Source organism: Pristiophorus japonicus, chromosome 4 (assembly GCF_044704955.1).
Source record: "Pristiophorus japonicus isolate sPriJap1 chromosome 4, sPriJap1.hap1, whole genome shotgun sequence".
Lineage (NCBI taxonomy): Eukaryota > Metazoa > Chordata > Chondrichthyes > Pristiophoridae > Pristiophorus > Pristiophorus japonicus.
This window is the reverse complement of record NC_091980.1, coordinates 231,763,218-231,781,435: the sequence shown is the minus strand read 5'-3', so window position 1 is coordinate 231,781,435 and position 18,218 is coordinate 231,763,218. Positions and strand designations below refer to the sequence as shown.

Here is an 18,218-nt window from a genome sequence, read left to right as displayed (position 1 = left end):
AGTTGAAAATTAGGTTGTGTTGATGAAGAGCGATTTAAAAAAAAAACACATTGTATTTGAGGTCCTGGCCCTATTATTATGATGTACTTAGGGACTGATTAAAAAAAATACTTATGTGCATGGATTTAATCTTTCTTATTATCAACAGCTGACCTTAACAATCTGACAAGTGCTGAACGAATAGCCTTCCTACAGGACAAGCTACAGGAGATCAGAAAATATTACATGTCTTTGAAGTCTGAAGTTGCATCCATAGACAGGAGGAGAAAACGGTTAAAAAAGAAAGAAAGAGAAGGTAATGTCCAATATAATTAATGACTTGCACAATTTCATGAATAACAAAATGTTTAATGTTCTTTCTATATAGGAACAGGAGTAGGCCATTCAGCTGATCAATCATATTGTGGCTGATCTGTACCTCAACTCCATTTGTGTGCCTTTCGCTTACCTAACACATTTATTGATCTCAATTTTGAAAATTTCAATTGACCCAACCTCCAGTCTTTGGGGGGTAGAAAGTTTCAGATTTTCCATTACTCTGTGGGGGGGAAAGTGCTTCCCGTTACTCCTGAATGGCCTCGCTCTAATTTTTTAATTGTGCTTCCTTGTTCTCTATTTCCCCATTGGAGGAAAAAGATTCCCTGTATCCACCCTATTGAATCTTTTTATCATGTTGAACAACTTAATTAGATCGGCCCTCAATCTTCTAAACTTGAGGCAATACAAGCCATGTTTATGCAACCGTGACTTAAAATTTAACCCGTTAAACCCTGATATAATTCTGGTGAACCAAAAGCAAAATACTGCGGATGCTGGAATCTGAAATAAAAACAGAAAATGCTGGAAATCTCATGCTGTAGTCTTACAGCTGTGGTATCAAAACTGAACACATTACCTCAGATGGGGTCACATCAAGGCTCTGTCCAATTGAAGCAGCACTTCCTGTCCTTTATATTCCAGCTCCCTTGAGATGAAGGTCAACATCCCATTAGAGTTTTTGATTACGTTTTGTACCTGTGCACTAGCATTTAATGGTTTGTGTGCATGAACACCCAAATCCCTTTGTTCCTCCTCTTCGCTATTAAGAAAATGTTCTCATTTGTCTTTCTCCAAAGCGGATGACTGCCCACTTCTGGAACTCCATCTGCCAAAGTTTTGCCACTCACTCAATCTGTTTGACCCTTTGTAACTTCCTTCTCTCAATTGCACAACTTACTGTACTTCCTAACATGTCAACTGCAATCTTTGATATACAGTTCTCTGTTCCTTCAACCAAGTCATTAATAATTATGGTGAAAAGTTGAGCCCCCAGTGATCCCTGGGGAACACCGCTTGTCGCATTTTGCCAATCAGAAAATGTTCCTTTCATTCCTATTCTTATTCTCCTCCCTCCCAACCAATAACCAATTCATGTCACAAGATTTCTAAATCATATAATTAAGAAATTAATATAAATTCAAGAATCTTGAATAATTTCTTTTAATTTCTCTCAAGCTAGCTGATGATAATGCATTTCTTAATTGAGCTCCAGACACCTTTTATCATTCTGTTACAATATACAGTGTAATTGAGATTGATTTCATAGTATTTGAAGTGAAAATAACCAAACTAAATTCAGTCATTGAGTTTTTATATTTAATATTTCTTCACAAAGTGTTTGTTTATTTTGGTGCTGTGGAAAGTTCTGAAGTTGTATTTTTTACTTCTATTTTATTGTTCCCTACCCAAGAAGATGACAGACTTCCCAGATTTCATCTAATGTTGCTTTTGAGCCAGCAAAACAGCACTGGTGACTTGCCAGGTTTTATGATTTCCACCCCCTGTCCCCACCCCCTTGTGGGGAAGCATCTAACCATCTGGCTTTCTGTTGGGTTCTTGCCGTGTGGATTGGGATATTACCTTGTGGGAATCACTTGTCAGCCTAAGGGACAGCTTGTTGGAAGTTCGGTGAACAATATGATCTATTATGAACTTTCTGAGATCTTGAAAGGACCAGCTATAATTACCAAAGGATATACTAACATTTGCACAACGTTGAATGCAGATCCATTTGCTAATTTATATGATCTTGTACCCTACAGTTACACCTGCAGCTCCAGGCACATCCTCTGCTTCTTCAGAAACTGGAATGAGTCCTACTTCCTCTTCACCAGCCCAGAATATTGTGGCAGTTGAGTGCAGGTGATGAAGCGCCCCCTCCACTCTTCCCTATCCCTTCCCCAGCAGCCTGCTGCCATGACACAAGTGCTAAAAACCTTGGAACATTAGCATAGGAAGCACTCAGCTGATTGGACTTGTGCATTACCAGTGGGATTTAAGCAAATGTTTTTCAGTCCATCTGGTTAACTTCCAGTTCCTTTAGCACTGCAAGGCACAGAGTTGAATGTAATTTGGAGATGAGACATCACTGATGACTACTGTCCACTCTATTACATGAAATAGCACTTTGTGGAAGCCTCTCAGTGATTTAATGAAATGAATGTGACCATTTTCTTCGGAAGAGACACACGGAACAATAACCGCGCCAGAAGAAAGCTTTGTTGGTAATGGAACAGAAGATACCCAGTGCGAGCCCAATCAGCTCAGTTCATTTGTTGGGTTAGTAGTTCCAATTCAGTCTTAGTTGTGGGAGCATTAGCTATGTTGAACTGCCAAAGTACACAGTGAGCAGAGTGCCCTATTTTGTGTAATTTGGAAATGGGACAAAATAGATTGTTACAGGAAATTTAGTGTATTGAAAACTGAAACTGTAATGAAAAAAGTCTTCCGCTATTTTGCTGTTGGATTTTGAGCACAGTTATGCAAATGAGATTTCTTATTTAAATTTTGTAATGTTTACAGTCATTGGAGAAGCTGGTTTTCAGTAGACTAATTTCTGCAGCAAGACTATTTTGTCTCTTTTTATATGTAATTGCAGAGGTTTTATTTTATTACAAAAAAGTTTCAAATATATCACAACAATGAAGTTATTTAACAAAAATTTCTAGACCTGAGAATTTTGTGTAAAATAAAAAAAAATGTATTATCTTGCAACTTGTGAAGTATATTTATTCAGACAAGGCAATGGACATAATACTTGTATTTTTTATGTATTTTTAAAACAAGAAAGAAAGATATTTTCAGACTTGGTTCAGTTTTCCAGGTTTGTTCGCTCTAATTTACAAGATGTTGAAAACCTTAAATTACGATTTCAATCATTTCAAAAGCAGGGTCGCCTGTCCTGAATTACGTATCCTGTAGCGTTCAGTTGTCTAGCTTTACGGTCACACTGCCTAATGGTAAAATGTATATTATTTGCCCTATTAAACAAAGCTGGTTGGTCCAACCTTTGAAACTATGCCAAGTTGTCTACAATCCAAACATTGTACAATTTAAAAAAAAACAATGTAGCACAACAACAACAACAACTACTATACGGAATTACGGTTACCATTAGGTGGCGGTGTAGAATATCCAGTCCATGGGTACAGCCATGGAGACTCCATTGCATACTTTGTATATATTTCAACTCTTCCAGAACCATGTATTTAAAGGATACAGTTTGCACATGTATTGTGTACAGATGTGATTATTTTATCAATTTTTATCCATACTTGTACTGTACATTGTAAGGAATTGGTGTCCCTTCCCAATGTTTAATATGCTGTAGAGTAATAGTGTGAATGCTCTAGACTGTTTGTATATTATGATACTGTGGTTCAGAACAGCAGTGGGCCTGAGGTGGATTGTAATAGTATTCCATAGAACTGCTAAGAAATCAATGTCCATTCATTTTATGTTTGAGATTTTTTTGTATTTCTTGACAGCGTGAAATTGTAGTAGTTATTACAATGGATTTTTTTCTTCCACACTTGTAGTGGAAGAGAATAATTTGACAATGGCTTTACTTTCTAAAAGCAGAGCAAACTTTTTTTTCTCTCTTCCACTTGCAAAGCTGGTGTATCGTAATGTGAAATAAAATGGAGCTCAGTACAGAGTTTAATAAAGGCCAAGTTTTAAGAAACCTGCTTTAGAATTATTTTTGTCACATTTTGTGACCAATTTTCTGCATGATGCGCCCATCCCTAGCTAAACCTATTTCTAAGCCTCTGCTGTCAGTCTGGTTAAGAGATGTATAGAACAGTTCAAGTGGCATGCCCATTAACTTAGCACCTCCCCTAGTGGCACAAATTAGATCAGCAACGCCCCATGTTGGAAAATTGTATGGTTATGATACGAATCATGAAAATTAATATTCAGCTCAATCACTATCAGAGATAGTGTGGCACAACTAACTGCATGACTTGAAAAGAAAATGAAATCATTAGTGTGGCATGTGCCTACAAGGAAAAGTGTGCATTCCAGCAGATACAAAAATAATGTATTTTTTCAATTTCTTTCTTCTACATTTCCAAGAATGTTTATTTTAAATGTATTATCATTTCATTAACCATTTACATAGACAAAATGGGAAGAATTTAAATCACCAAGATGCTGAAAATCACGTAGATAATTCTCTGGGGTTCTGAAAGAGGGGTAACATGTTCTTTACTCGTACATGATCAATCCTCATCCTCCTTGACCTCTCTGCAGTCTATGACATGTCCATTACACAATCCTTCTTCAATGCCTCTCCTGCATTGTTCAGCTCTCTGGTATTGCCCTTGCTTGGTTCCACTATTACCTGCCAGATTGTAAACAGAGCATCTCCAGCAATGGCTTCTCGTTCCACGCCTACACAGTTACCTCCAGAGTCCCCATACTATCTATGTCCCCCTCTGCTTCCTCATCTATATGCTGTCCCTTGGCAAAATCAACTGTATACTTGGGGTTAGCTTTCACATGTATGCTGCTGATACCAAGTTCTACCTCTCCACCACCTCACTCAGCCTCTCCAATATCTATATTCTGTCAGACTGCTTGTTTGACAATCTTAGATGAGCCACAACTTCCTTCAGTTAAACATCGGGAAGGCCAAAGCCATCGTCTTCGGCCTCAATAAAAACTTTATCTCTTTGCCACTGACTTCAACTCTGTCCTGGACCACTGTTTCAGGCACAAACAAACTGTTCACAACCTTAGTGGCCTGTTTGCCCTCTAGCTGAGCTACTGACCAAGTTGTCTCCATTGATGAGACCACCTACTTCCACCTTTTGTAACGTTGCGCAGCTCTCTCCCTGCTTCAGCCTATCTGCTGAAACCCTCATCCATACCTTCGCCATCTCAAAATTCTCTTTACTCCAATGCTTTCCTGGACTCCCATCCTCCACCCTCCATAAGCTTATGCTCATCTGAAGCTCTGCAGCACGTATCCTATCCCACACCAAGTCATGTTTGCCCATCACAACTGATCTCGCTGGCTTGCTTTGATTCCTGATCGCCCAACGTCTCAAGGGTAAAATTCCCATCCCTATGCTTAAATCTTTCCATAGCCATTCCCATTCCTACCTCAATAATACCTGTCTGCCCTTCCCCCCGCCCCCCCCGCCTTAATGCTTCTCTGACTCTTAATGTTTTTGCACACTCCTACCTTTACTCCACCATTGGCAGCCATGCTTTAAGCTGTATAGGCCTTACTCTGTGGAAATTCCTCTGTAAATCCTTTTGCTTCTCCATTTCCCTCTCCTATCAAACCCTCCTTAAAACACAAGATTTGAGTTACTTCTAATCTCTTCTTGGATTCAGTTTTCCTTACACAACTATGAAGTGCCTTGGGATGTTTTTCTACATAAAAGGTGCGATATAAATGGAAGTTGTTGTTGTTGGGCTTAACTCGATAAATTTATCCAAAAAGTAAATTACAGATATGTATGCTGTACAGAGCAAATTAAGTTGTCCTGAATAATTGTTCAGTGCTGCCGACGACTTCAGAAACTCGTGTGTTAACACTTTTGTATGGTGAGAAGTGGTTGCAATTGAGCACAATTTTCCATTGAACTATCAGGTTGTAGAAGTGCTTATTTCTTTAATGCATTTCAAAAGGAGGATGCACCAAGTTTGTGTTACTGCGTGCATTGTTAATGCAAAAAACTGAGTAGCAGTAAAGTTTACAAGGAAGATTGACGAACAGCCACGTACTTGTTTCAGGAGACGATCTTGAAACTAACAGGCAAAATAGTGCAGATGCTGAATATCTGAAATAAGAACAGAAAATGCTGGAAGCACTAGGTTAGGCAGAATCGAAGTAAAAAGGTAGGGTTAACGGTTTAGGTCGATGACCATTTGTCAGAACCAGTTTTTTTTACAATTTTAAGTAATCTCATCCTCATCCTGTCATCAAACTCCCTCTTAGCTTGTTACTGTAATCAAAATACCACACATTTGATGTGATATACTGTTGTTATGTCATTTGGAAGAGGGACCGTGAACAATGAGAACAGAACTCTTGTCAACCTAGATGCAATACAGCTTTCGGGTTCTAGAAACTGATTGGAAGTAGGGATCTTTTGAGGCTGAGAAAATCCGATAAATGTATTGAAATTCTGTCTGTTTCAATCATTTTATATTTATCTTACACCTGTTGAAAATCTCAAAGGAAATGAGTGAAACAATGGCTTGATTGTTGTTCTTCTTCCATCCAGTGGACTAATTACTGAATTCAAGTGATTCAATTATTTTTAGATGTATAGATGCTGGGTGGCTGTAATTCTGAACCCTCTTGACTGGATTTCTAGTGGTATCATCTGACCAGTCATCCAGTATCTTGTTAGTTTCACACTGAAGCATTCCATACAAGCTGGTTGTGTTGATAAGTTTAAAAAAACAGCATCAATTGGCTGCAGTCAATTTATCTTCTTTTATTATCCTAATGGATTATAATCTAAGAAAGAAGGAAATTTAGCCCACCTCAGCTTATTCATCCAGAAAGATCAAGACCATACATATTCGATTTCTTTCCCCCACCTTTTCTAGCATCCAACTGTTTCTTAAAATTAACAACCCCAATTGCCCACTCCTCTCATTGACCTTCCTGTCCAATGCACCTGCTGGTGACTAATCGCCCCAACCTCCTTCCCATCCCACTCAGCCAACCCACCACTTTCCACCTTGAAGTCTGCCAGCGGATCAATAAAATCACCACCGCTCTCCGCATTTCCCTCATTTGTGAGCAAGGCCATTGATATCCAAGACGTCATTGTGGAAGACTATTGATGCTATGGCTTTGACTGAAACTTGGCTCACGAAGCCTTTGTCGAAACCTGGATATACCTTCCCCCATCAGCCCTGCTCAAACCATCACAGTACCGGTGTAGCCCTTATAGGATATACGGCACAGAAACAGACCATTTTACTCAACTAGTTACTGGCTTTTATGCTCCACTCAAGCCTCCTCCCGTCTTTCTTCATCTAACTCTCTCTGCATAACCCTCTATTCCCTTCTCCCTCATGCTTATCTAGCCTCCCCTTAAGTGCATCTATACTATTTGTTTAAACTACTCCAAGTGGTAGCGAGTGCCACATTCTCACCACTCTTTGGGTAAAGAAGTTTCTTCTGAATTCCCTATTGGATTTCTTGGTGACTATCTTATATTGATGGCCTCTAGTTATGCTCTTCCCCACAAGTGGAAACATTCTCTCTATCAAAACCTTTCATAATTTTAAAGACCTCTATTAGGTCACCCCTCAACCTTTTTTCAAGAGAAAAGAGATCCAGCCTGTTCATCCTTTCCTGATGGGTATACCCTCGCATTTCTGGTATCAGCCTTGCAAATCTTTTCTGCAAACTTTTCAGTGCTTCTAGATCCTTTTTATAATTCTGCTGACCAGAATTATACGCAGTGCCCCAAGTGTGGTCTGACCAAGGTTCAATACAAGTTTAGCATAACTTCTCTACTTTCAATTCTATTCACTTTGGCAGAAAAAATAGAAAAGCAAATTATAATTTAAATGGAGAATAATTGCAAAGTGCTGCAATAGAGAGGGACCTGGGAGTCCTTGTGCATGAAACACAAAAGGTTAGTATGCTGATATAGCAAGTAATCAGGAAGGCAAATGGAATGTTGGCCTTTATTGCAAAGGTGATGGAGTATAAAAGCAGAGAAGCCCTGCTATAACTGTACAGCGTATTGGTGAGGCCACATCTGGAATACTGTGTACAGTTTTGGTCTCCGTATTTAAGGAAGGATATACTTGCATTGGAGGCTGTTCAGAGAAGGTTCACTAGGTTAATTCCAGAGATGAGGGGGTTGACTTATGAAGATAGGTTGAGTAGTTTGGGCCTATACACATTGGAGTTAAGAAGACAGAGGTGATCTTATTGAAACATAAGATAATGAGGGGGCTCGACAAGGTGGATGCAGAGAGGATATTTCCACTCAGAGATGAATCTAAAACTAGAAGGCATAGTCTCCGAATAAGGGATCACCCATTTAAAACTGAGATGAGGAGGAATTTCTTCTCAGAGGGTTGTAAATCTGTTGAATTATTTGCCCCAGAGAGCTGTGGAGGCTGGGTCATTGAATATATTTAAGGCGGAGATGGACAGATTTTTGAGTGATAAGGGAATAAAGGGTTATGGGGAGCGGGCAGGGAAGTGGGGCTGAGTCCATGATCAGATCAGCCATTTCTTATTAAATGGCGGAGCAGGCTCAAGGAGCCAAATGTCCTACTCCAGCTCCTATTTCTTATGTTCTTATCCCTCTAGAAATAAACCCTAGTGCTCAGTTGGCTTTTTTTTGGCCTTGTTAACCTGTGTCGCTACTTTTAGTGATTTGACTTTGACATCTACATTTCCACTTCAGCAGAGTATGTATGTCCTCATAGATACCTCTAGATATCCCTCAGATACCCCAAGATTTCCTACTAGAAACTACTAGGGGTAAAACAGGAATATTCCAAATTAAGTCTGAAAGACTATATTGGAATTATGCATTTGTTTTTTGGGGAGGACAGCTTTGATAAGTCCTTGTGACCCTTAGCTGCTCTCTTTTTCCTCTATTCTTATGTACCTGACATTTGTCATAAACCTCTTTTTTCTGTTTTATTTTAACCTCCATATCCTTTGTCATCCAGGGAGCTCCGCTTTGGATGCCCCGTCTTTCCTCCTTATGAGAATATGCTTGGTTTGTACCAGGTCAAAATTCATTAGGACGTTTTACTACATTAAAGATGCTATATAAATACATGTGTGTATGTATTGGCACATGCTGCGGACCCTGGTCTCCAGTCGCCTTGGATCCGCTTGCCACTGGACCAAGACCGTGCTTCGTCAAGTTGTGTGGTGGCTGGTGTGCAACGGCCACCCCACATTAAAATAATTCACGCGCAAGCATCTTCCACCATTTAAAATGAGTTCATCAGTCACATGAGTACTCATTTTTAGTGTGGAAGCAAGTCATCCTCGACCCCGAGGGACTGCCTATGATGATTATTATGATGAGGATGAGTGATTTGTGTATTTGTAGTCAGAGATCCCTTTGCTCCTCTACCCCAACCAGACTTGCACCCGACAAGTAATAAGTGACCTCCCTATTAATATAATAGCTCACATTTATCTGTGTTGAAATTCATTTGCCAATTATGTGTCATTCTGCAAGTTTATTAATGTCCTGTAATTTGTTGCAGTCCTCCTCAGTAATGATTATTACCCCCCACCCCCCACCCCCAATTCGGTGTCATCTGCATATTTAGAAATGGTGTTTTTGATTCTAAAGTCTAAATTGTTAATATAAATTGAGAACAACAGTGGTCCCAGCACTGATCCTTGTGGAACACCACTTCCCACCTTCTGCCACTATGAATAGCAGAGCTTGGTCTCCAGTCGTCTTGGTTAACCCTTGCCACTGGATCAAGACTGAGCTCTGTCAAGCTCGTGAGGTGGCTGGTGTGCAATGAACACCCAACATTAAAAGAATCCATGCACAGGCATCTTCCACCCTTCAGTATGTAGTTCGGGACCTAGAATGTCGGGTCTCTCATTAAAACACCTGTGAACTCATCCCTTTTTGGTGTGGCAGCAGGTCATCCTCGATACGAGGGACTGCCTAATATATACTATGAATAGCTACCCTTTACCCCTACTCACTGCTTTCTATCTTTAAACCTGCTAGTTATACATTCTGCTCCTTGTTCCCTGACTCTGCATTCTCTGGCCCTATTCATCAGTCTATTATGTGATACCTTATCGAAGGCTTTTTAAAAATCTAGATAAATTACATCTTCTGCATTATCATTGTCTACTCTCTGTTACCTTTTCAAAAAAATTCAATGAGGTTGGTCAAGCAAGACTTTCTCTTTGAGCATTTCACCTTGTTCCACTCCCAAGCCTCTCCTTTAAAATCCTTATTCTCAGCCTCCAAGCTCTACCTCATCTTTCTCCAAGATATCTTTTCGTCTCTCAGCGTTTGCACTGAGCGACTCCTCACCTCAGTAATTTCAAAATTCTCTATCTCAACTTGCCTTCGGTGTCCTGTCCTCCCTGAACCTCTCACTCCATATAAACTCTTCAACCCATATTCACTGCCACCCTCTCAACCTTGCCATCACAGATGCCCTCTCTACTCCCATGTTCTCAATCGCAGACAAGGTAATCTCTGACCACTTCCTTGTGTTTCTCATCACCCCCCCTCCTCCTACCTTTTTGTAGCCCACTTCCTTCTGCTTCCACATATGGAAACAACTTTCCCCCCCCCCCCCCCCCCCCCGAGACACTCATAACTTTCAAACTCCTTTCCATTCTCCATGATCTTCACCTTCGCCTTTGATGCCCTTGTCCACAGTAAAACCTTCACTCCCATTCTGTCATTCTCCCTGATATCACCCTTGTCTTTACTCCTTCAAGTCCAAAGGACACAGATTTGAATTTACCGGACGCCAAGTTGGTTGAACCATTTTTCACGAGATCTGATTGGACCACATCAAGCTCTCTTCTACCAAAGCAATTCACTGTTCCAGGATCATGCTGGAAAAGAAAGATAAACCGCGGTTTCTTTTCTCTGCTACCAAATGTTTCTTTAATCCCCTCTCCCCAGCACCCTCAACACTTGCCTACAACAATAAATTGAGAGCATCCATTCAGGTACCTCTGTGTATCCACCACCTCTACCAAGCAAAAAATCTGCCACAAGGTTTCCCCCTGCCTTGGCCCTGAACCCACACCTCTCTAGTTTCTCTGCTATCTTCCCTTATTCCCTTTCTGAGCTCATCTTGTACATAAAATCTGCCTCCTGCCCTGACCCTTTCCAACGTACTGACCACCCAACTTGGCCCCTGTGCTAGCTGACATTGTACGTGGTTCCCACTCACAAATACTACCCTTCCCTTTCAAAATTGACGTCATCCCCCACAAGAAACCCACTTTTGACCTCTGTCCTTGCAAATGAACCCCCTCCCTCCTTTCAAACCTTCCTTCATCTTCCAAGTTTTTAATGTGTTCTCACCTCCGAAATTTGTGCCCCTCCTTTTCCGAAACACCATGTTTGAATTTCTTCAATCAGGTTCTATCCCTGCCACAGCACTGAAATGGCACTAATTACATTATTTATGACTGTGACCCTGATGCATTATCCCTCCTAATTGTTGCTCATATAAATTGGGCATGCTAAGTGTTAAGTTCACTAAAACCCTGAGATCTATTTCAAAATGATCCTTGGCTGTTTCAATACCATTCGCAGAAAATCTATATTGGGCAGCTGGAGGCAATCATGCGTTGCGAGGAACTAGACATAGTAGGGATTACTGAGACATAGCTACAGAAAAATCAGGACTGAGAATTAAACATTGCAGGGTATAACCTATTTAGAAAAGATAGAGAGGGAAAAGGGGAGGTGGAGTAGCTGTACTTATTAGGGATAACATAATGGCAGTAGAAAAGTGACGCAACTATCAGCAAAACAGAAATAGAATCCATATGGATAGAGATAAAAGATAACAAAGGATTAATCACACTAATAGGAGTAGTCTACAGACCATCAAATAGTAGAGTAAAAATATGCAACAAATTATGGAAATGAGTAAAAAAAAATAGAATAATCATGGAGGATTTCAACTACCCAGATATTAATTGGACAGAAGAGGTAGGGATAAGGGAATGAAGTTCCTACAATGTGTATCGGACTCCTTTCTAACCCAATATGTAAAAAGCCCAACAAGGGAGGATTTGCTATTGGATTCGTAATAGGGAATGAACCAGAACAGATAAGAGAAGTAAAAGTCAGGGAACATCTAGGCAATAATGACCATAATATAATAAGCTTTAAGATAATAATTGAGAAGGACATAGGTCTGACAAAGACCAGGCTAATGGATTGGAGAAAAGCTGATTTTGAAGGGTTGAGAATACCACTTGGGAAAATAAAATGGACAACAATATTGGCAAACATTTAAAACCGTGTTAAACAGAGTCCAGGAAAAATATATTCTGCTAGTAAACAAGCTAAACAATAATGAGACACCGTGGATGAATAAAGCCATGGGAAAAATTGAGGGTAAGTAAAGAGGCATACATTAAGTACCTGGTCAGCAGGGAGAAAATGAAGGGATGAGGAGAGGTCAAAAAGACAATTAGAAAGGCAAAGAGAAGCTATGAAATTAAATTATCAAGGGACATAAAACAAAATAGTAAAATATTTTACAGGCACATCAATAAAAAAAGGAAGGTCGGGATGGGAATAAGGCCACTAAGAGATGGAGAAAATAATACCACAGGCAGCAATAGAGAGATGGCAGAAATATTAAATAATTACTTTGCTTCAGTATTTACCAGGGAGATAGAACAGGTGGACATGACATCGAATGATGAGATTTGTAATGAGTTAACTGCATTTAAATTAAAACGAGGGGATATAGAAACATAGAAAATAGGCGCAGGAGTAGGCCAATCAGCCCTTCGAGCCTGCACCACCATTCAATAAGATCATGGCTGATCATTCCCTCAGTACCCCTTTCCCGCTTTCTCTCCATACCCCTTGATCCCTTTAGCTGTAAGGGCCATATCTAACCCCCTCTTGAATATATCCAATAAACTGGCATCAACAACACTCTGCGGTAGGGAATTCCACAGGTTAACAACTCTGAGTGAAGAAGTTTCTCCTCATCTCAGTCCTAAATGGCCTACCCCTTATCCTAAGACCCTGTCCCCTGGTTCTGCACTTCCCCATCATCGGGAACATTCTTCCCACATCTAACCTGTCCAGTCCCGTCAGGATCTTGTAAGTTTCTATGAGATCCTCTCCCATCCTTCTAAACTCCAGTGTATAAAGGCCCAGTTGATCCAGTCTCTCCTTGTATGTCAGTCCCGCCATCCCGGGAATCAGTCTGGTGAACCTTCGCTGCACTCCCTCAATAGCAAGAATGTCCTTCCCCAGATTAGGAGACCAAAACTGAACACAATATTCCAGGTGAGGCCTCACCAAGGCCCTGTACAACTGCAGTAAGACCTCTCTGCTCATATACTCAAATCCCCTAGCTATGAAGGCCAACATACCATTTGCCTTCTTCACCGCCTGCTGTACCTGCATGCCAACTTTCAATGACTGATGAACCATGACACCCAGGTCTCGTTGCACCTCCTCCTTTCCTAGTCTGCCGCCATCCAGATAATATTCTGCCATCGTGTTTTTGCTCCCAAAATGGATAAACTCACATTTATGCACATTATACTGCATCTGCCATGCATTTGCCCACTCACCTAACCTGTCCAAGTTACCCTGCAGCCTTTTAGCATCCTCCTCACAGCTCATGAGAATGTGTAAAGAAGGGTTGCGAAGGTGGTAGATGGATAGAGAATGTGGCAAAAGGATGGAGATAGGGAATCATGGGAAAATAGCTAAAGAAATGTCAAGATGCAGACGACTGCAGAATCAACAGAAAAAAAAGGGGTTACCAAGAGTTGAAGTTGAGGTTAGACACGGGTCATGAGAAAGCCGCAAGGCAGCACAAAGAAAGAAAGCAATCCTAGATAGGAAGGGAAAAGTAATAGCTTCTACTGATAAGGAGGAAGGGAAACTAATTGGGTTCTTTACTGATAAGGGAAGACAGTGTAGCAAAGCTATAACTAACCTGACCTGACACCAGCCCTAATTAGGAGACTTTCTTGCCTGCCATTGGACGTATCGGGGGGGAGGCAGAAAGGGATTGGATAGACCAAGTGCTAATCAAATGTGTTCTGTTTTGAAAATGTATATCAACTGTGCTTTTCGCGCTGAAAAGGGCTTGTCCAGGGGAAGGTAAACAGGCTCTGATTGAGAGTGTCCCTTTGTCTTGACAAGTCCCGGCCGGAGAATCTTCAATAAAGGTCTTTTACAGAAAAGGCAAAGAGGTGTTCGCGTGTCAGTGTATTCGCTGAAACAGATTGAGGGAAAAAGAATCCGTAGTAACACTCACACCACCACCCAGTTTAGTGTTATCTGCAAACTTGGAGATATTACACTCAATTCCTTCATCCAAATCATTGATGTATATTGTAAAGAGCTGGGGTCCCAGCACTGAGCCCTGCGGCACTCCACTAGTCACTGCCTGCCATTCTGAAAAGGACCCATTTATCCCGTCTCTCTGCTTCCTGTCTGCCAACCAGTTCTCTATCCTCGTCAGTACATTACCCCCAATACCATGTACTTTGATTTTGCACACCAATCTCTTGTGTGGGACCTTGTCAAAAGCCTTTTGAAAGTCCAAATACACCACATCCACTGGTTCTCCCTTGTCCACTCTACTAGTTACATCCTCAAAAAATTGCAGAAGATTTGTCAAGCATGATTTCCCTTTCATAAATCCATGCTGACTTGGACCGATCCTGTCACTGCTTTCCAAATGCGCTGCTATTTCATCTTTAATAATTGATTCCAACATTTTCCCCACTACTGATGTCAGGCTAATCGGTCTATAATTATCCGTTTTCTCTCTTCCCCCCTTTTCTAAACAGTGATGTTACATTAGCTACCCTCCAGTCCATAGGAACTGATCCAAAGTCGATAAGACTTTTGGAAAATGATCACCAATTCTATGGCCACTTCCTTAAGTACTCTGGGATGCAGACTATCAGGCCCTGGGGATTTATCGGCCTTCAATCCCATCAATTTCCCTAACACAATTTCCCGCCTAATAAGGATTTCCTTCAGTTCCTCCTTCTCATTAGACCCTCGATCCCCTAGTATTTCTGGAAGGTTATTTGTGTCTTCCTTCGTGAAAACAGAACCAAAGTATTTGTTTAACTGATCCGCCATTTCTTTGTTCCCCATTATAAATTCACCTGAATCTGACTGCAAAGGACCTACGTTTGTTTTCATTAATCTTTTTCTCTTCACATAGCTATGGAAGCTTTTGCAGTCAGTTTTTATGTTCCCAGTAAGCTTCCTCTCCTATTCTATTTTCCCCCTCCTAATTAAACCTTTTGTCCTCCTCTGCTATATTACAAAATTCTCCCAGTCCTCAGGTTTGCTGCTTTTTCTGGTCAATTTATATGCCTCTTCCTTGGATTTAACACTATCCTTAATTTCCCTTGTTAGCCACGGTTGAGCCACCTTCCCAGTTTTATTTTTACTCCAGACACGGATGTACAATTGTTGAAGTAAAAACTGGTATACTAAATAAACGAATGAAACTCAAAGAGGATAAAACCCCTGCTTACATCCTTATATCTGTGCATTTTAAAAGAATCTAGGGAAGGAACAGCTGAGGCTTTACTATACATATTTAGTAATTCTTTTAGAAAAAGATGTAGTGCCAGAGCACTGGCGGATAGCTAACGTAATACCTATATTTAAGAAGGGAGCTACAATATGTTCAGGGAACTATAGGCCAGTCAGCTTATCAGTGGTAGGAAAAATAATGGAATCCCTACTAAAGGAGAAAATAGAAGAACATCTACAAATGAAAAATGTGATAAATAAATCAGCATGTATTTCAAAATGGAATGACCAACCTCATTGAATCTTTTTAAGAGGTAACAGAGAGAGTAGACAAGGGTAATGCAGTAGATGTAATTTATCTAGATTTTCAAAGGGCCTTTGATAAGGTACCACATAATAGACTAATGAATAAGGTCAGGGAATGTGGAGTCAGGGGACAAGTAGCAAAATGGATAGCTAGCTGGCTTCCAGACAAAAAGCAGAGCATAGGGTTAAACAGTAACTATTCAGTGGCAGAAGGTAGGAAGGTGTGTTCCTCAAGGATCAGTCCTGGGACCACTTGTTAACGATTTTGACTTTGGAATCAAAAACACAATTTCTAAATTTGCGGCTGACACCAAATTGGGGGGATAGCCAATACTGAGGAGGACCGCAATAAATTATAGGAGGACATTAATAAACTTGCAGAATGGGCATATAATTGGCAAATGAAATTCAACACATAAATATGAGATATTACATGTTGGTGAGAAAAACAGGGATGTGACATATTAGAAAATAAGACTCTAAATGGGGTAGAGGAGCAAAGAGATCTTGGAGTACAAATACAAAAATCACAAAGTATTGATACAGGTTAACAAGGCCATAAAAAAACAAACCAAGCACTAGGGCTTATTTTTAGAAGAATAGAATAAAAAAATAGTGAAGTTATGCTAAACTTGTATCGAACCTTGGTTAGATCACATTTTGGAGTACTGTGTGCCATTCTAGTTGTCATATTATAAAAAGGATATAGAGGCACTGGAGAAGGTGCAGAGAGGATTTACAAGGATGATACCAGAAATGCAAGGATACACCTATCAGGAAAGGATGAACAGACTAGGCCTCTTTTCCCTTGAAAAGAGAAGGCTGAGAGATGACCTAATAGAGGTCTTTAAAATCATGAAAGGTTTTGATAAAATAGATGGAGACTCTTTACATTTGTGGGAAAGAGCATAACTAGAAGCCATCAATATAAGATAGTCACCAAGAAATCAAATAGGGAATTCAGAAGAAACTTCTTTATCCAGTGAGTGGTGAGAATGTGGAATTTGCTTCCACAGGGCGTGATTGAAGTGAATAGTATGGATGCATTTAAGGGATGGTTCGATAAGCATATGATGGAAAAGGGAATGGAGGGTTATGCTGATAGGGTTAGATGAGGAAAGATGGGAGGAGGCTTGAGTGAAGCATAAACACCGGCATAGACGGGTTGGGCCAAATGGCTGGTTTCTATGCAGTTTATACTATGTAATCTCCCACTTTGTTTCTCTATGTGCAGTATTTTACATTTGCCTGTATTAAGCTTTATCTGCTTTTATTCTATCCACTTGCATATGTTGTTGTTCCCAGCCTGGCTGCTCAAATTCAACAGCTGCTCCAGCTTGGTATCATTTGCAAAACTGAACACTTCGGGAAAAGCTTCTATTCTTCAGTCACTGGGTTGCCCTGGTGTTATCACCCAAATAAAAATAATCTAACAAAAAAGTGTCCCCTTTTTTGAGGGGCACAACGAATAACACCCATAATCATACACAGGAAAAGGAAACTGGTCAAATTAAATATTTTCTCTATTGGAAACACTCCCGTCCTCAGTGCCCACCAGTTGCGGAAAGTCTCAAGTGTACCGGCGGACACTGCTTGCTCTTTCTCCAGGGCCATCCAGGACATAGCCCCGGAAGAGAGGCAGGCAGCCAGAGCGACGGTAAAGCTTCTAGATCAACTGAAATAAATATGAATTTTCGAAAATTGACGAGATCTGTAATAGCGTTGTGCACAGCAAAGAAAAAAACGTTCCAAAGCGCTTTTCAGCCAATGAAGTACTTTTGGAGTGTAGTCACTGTTGTAATGTCGGAAACGCGGCAGTCAATTTGCGCACAAGCAAGGTCACACAAACAGCAGTGAGGTAATGACCAGATAATCTGTTTGTGATGTTGCTTGAGGTATAAATATTGGCCAGGACACCAGGAGAACTCCTACTCTTATTCAAAATCGTGCCATGGGATACACTTGAGAGCCGAGACAGTTCTAAAAGATCGAACCTCCAATAGTGTGGCACTCCCTCGACACTGCACTGGAGTGTCAGCTTAGATTGTGGGAATCTCTGGAGTGGGCCACGACTTTTCATTCAAAGACGAGAATATTACCTATTAAGGCACAGTTAAAACCAGTAAAAATTAAATGAAAGGCTATTTTTTATCAATAGCATTGTTATACCATGCATTGCAAGACATATTTTGCTGCTAAAGTGGAGCTGTGCTTCAGCTAACCTGTCCCGCAGGCCTCGGCCGCAACTATTGGAAGCTGCAATAGGAGGAGGCGTTCGGATTGCTGTGACGGATCAATCGAGATGTCCTTCCTCATGCCGTGAACCCTCTGATTGTTCCAGTCAGAAAGATGGCTGCCTTCGGACTC

The 18,218-nt window shown here is 40.6% G+C and overlaps 1 protein-coding gene and 1 long non-coding RNA gene across 5 annotated transcripts in view; one reads left to right on the top strand and one right to left on the bottom strand.

The window, feature by feature from the left end:
• The window catches only part of arid4a (AT-rich interactive domain 4A), a 131,451-nt gene extending 128,464 nt beyond the window's left edge, over window positions 1-2,987 (top strand). For all 4 annotated transcript variants that reach the window (XM_070879142.1, XM_070879140.1, XM_070879141.1 and 1 more), the window contains 2 exons: window positions 149-295; window positions 2,082-2,987. In XM_070879142.1, coding sequence (XP_070735243.1) covers window positions 149-295; window positions 2,082-2,185 — 251 coding nt within the window. In that variant the 3' untranslated portion in view covers window positions 2,186-2,987. The remainder of the gene's footprint in view (window positions 1-148; window positions 296-2,081) is intronic.
• Window positions 1-18,178, bottom strand: part of LOC139263299 (uncharacterized) — a 53,697-nt gene extending 35,519 nt beyond the window's left edge. Inside the window, exon 1 of the long non-coding RNA XR_011593083.1 lies at window positions 18,074-18,178. This is a non-coding gene — a long non-coding RNA (uncharacterized lncRNA). The remainder of the gene's footprint in view (window positions 1-18,073) is intronic.
• Between the last annotated feature and the right edge of the window lie 40 nt (window positions 18,179-18,218).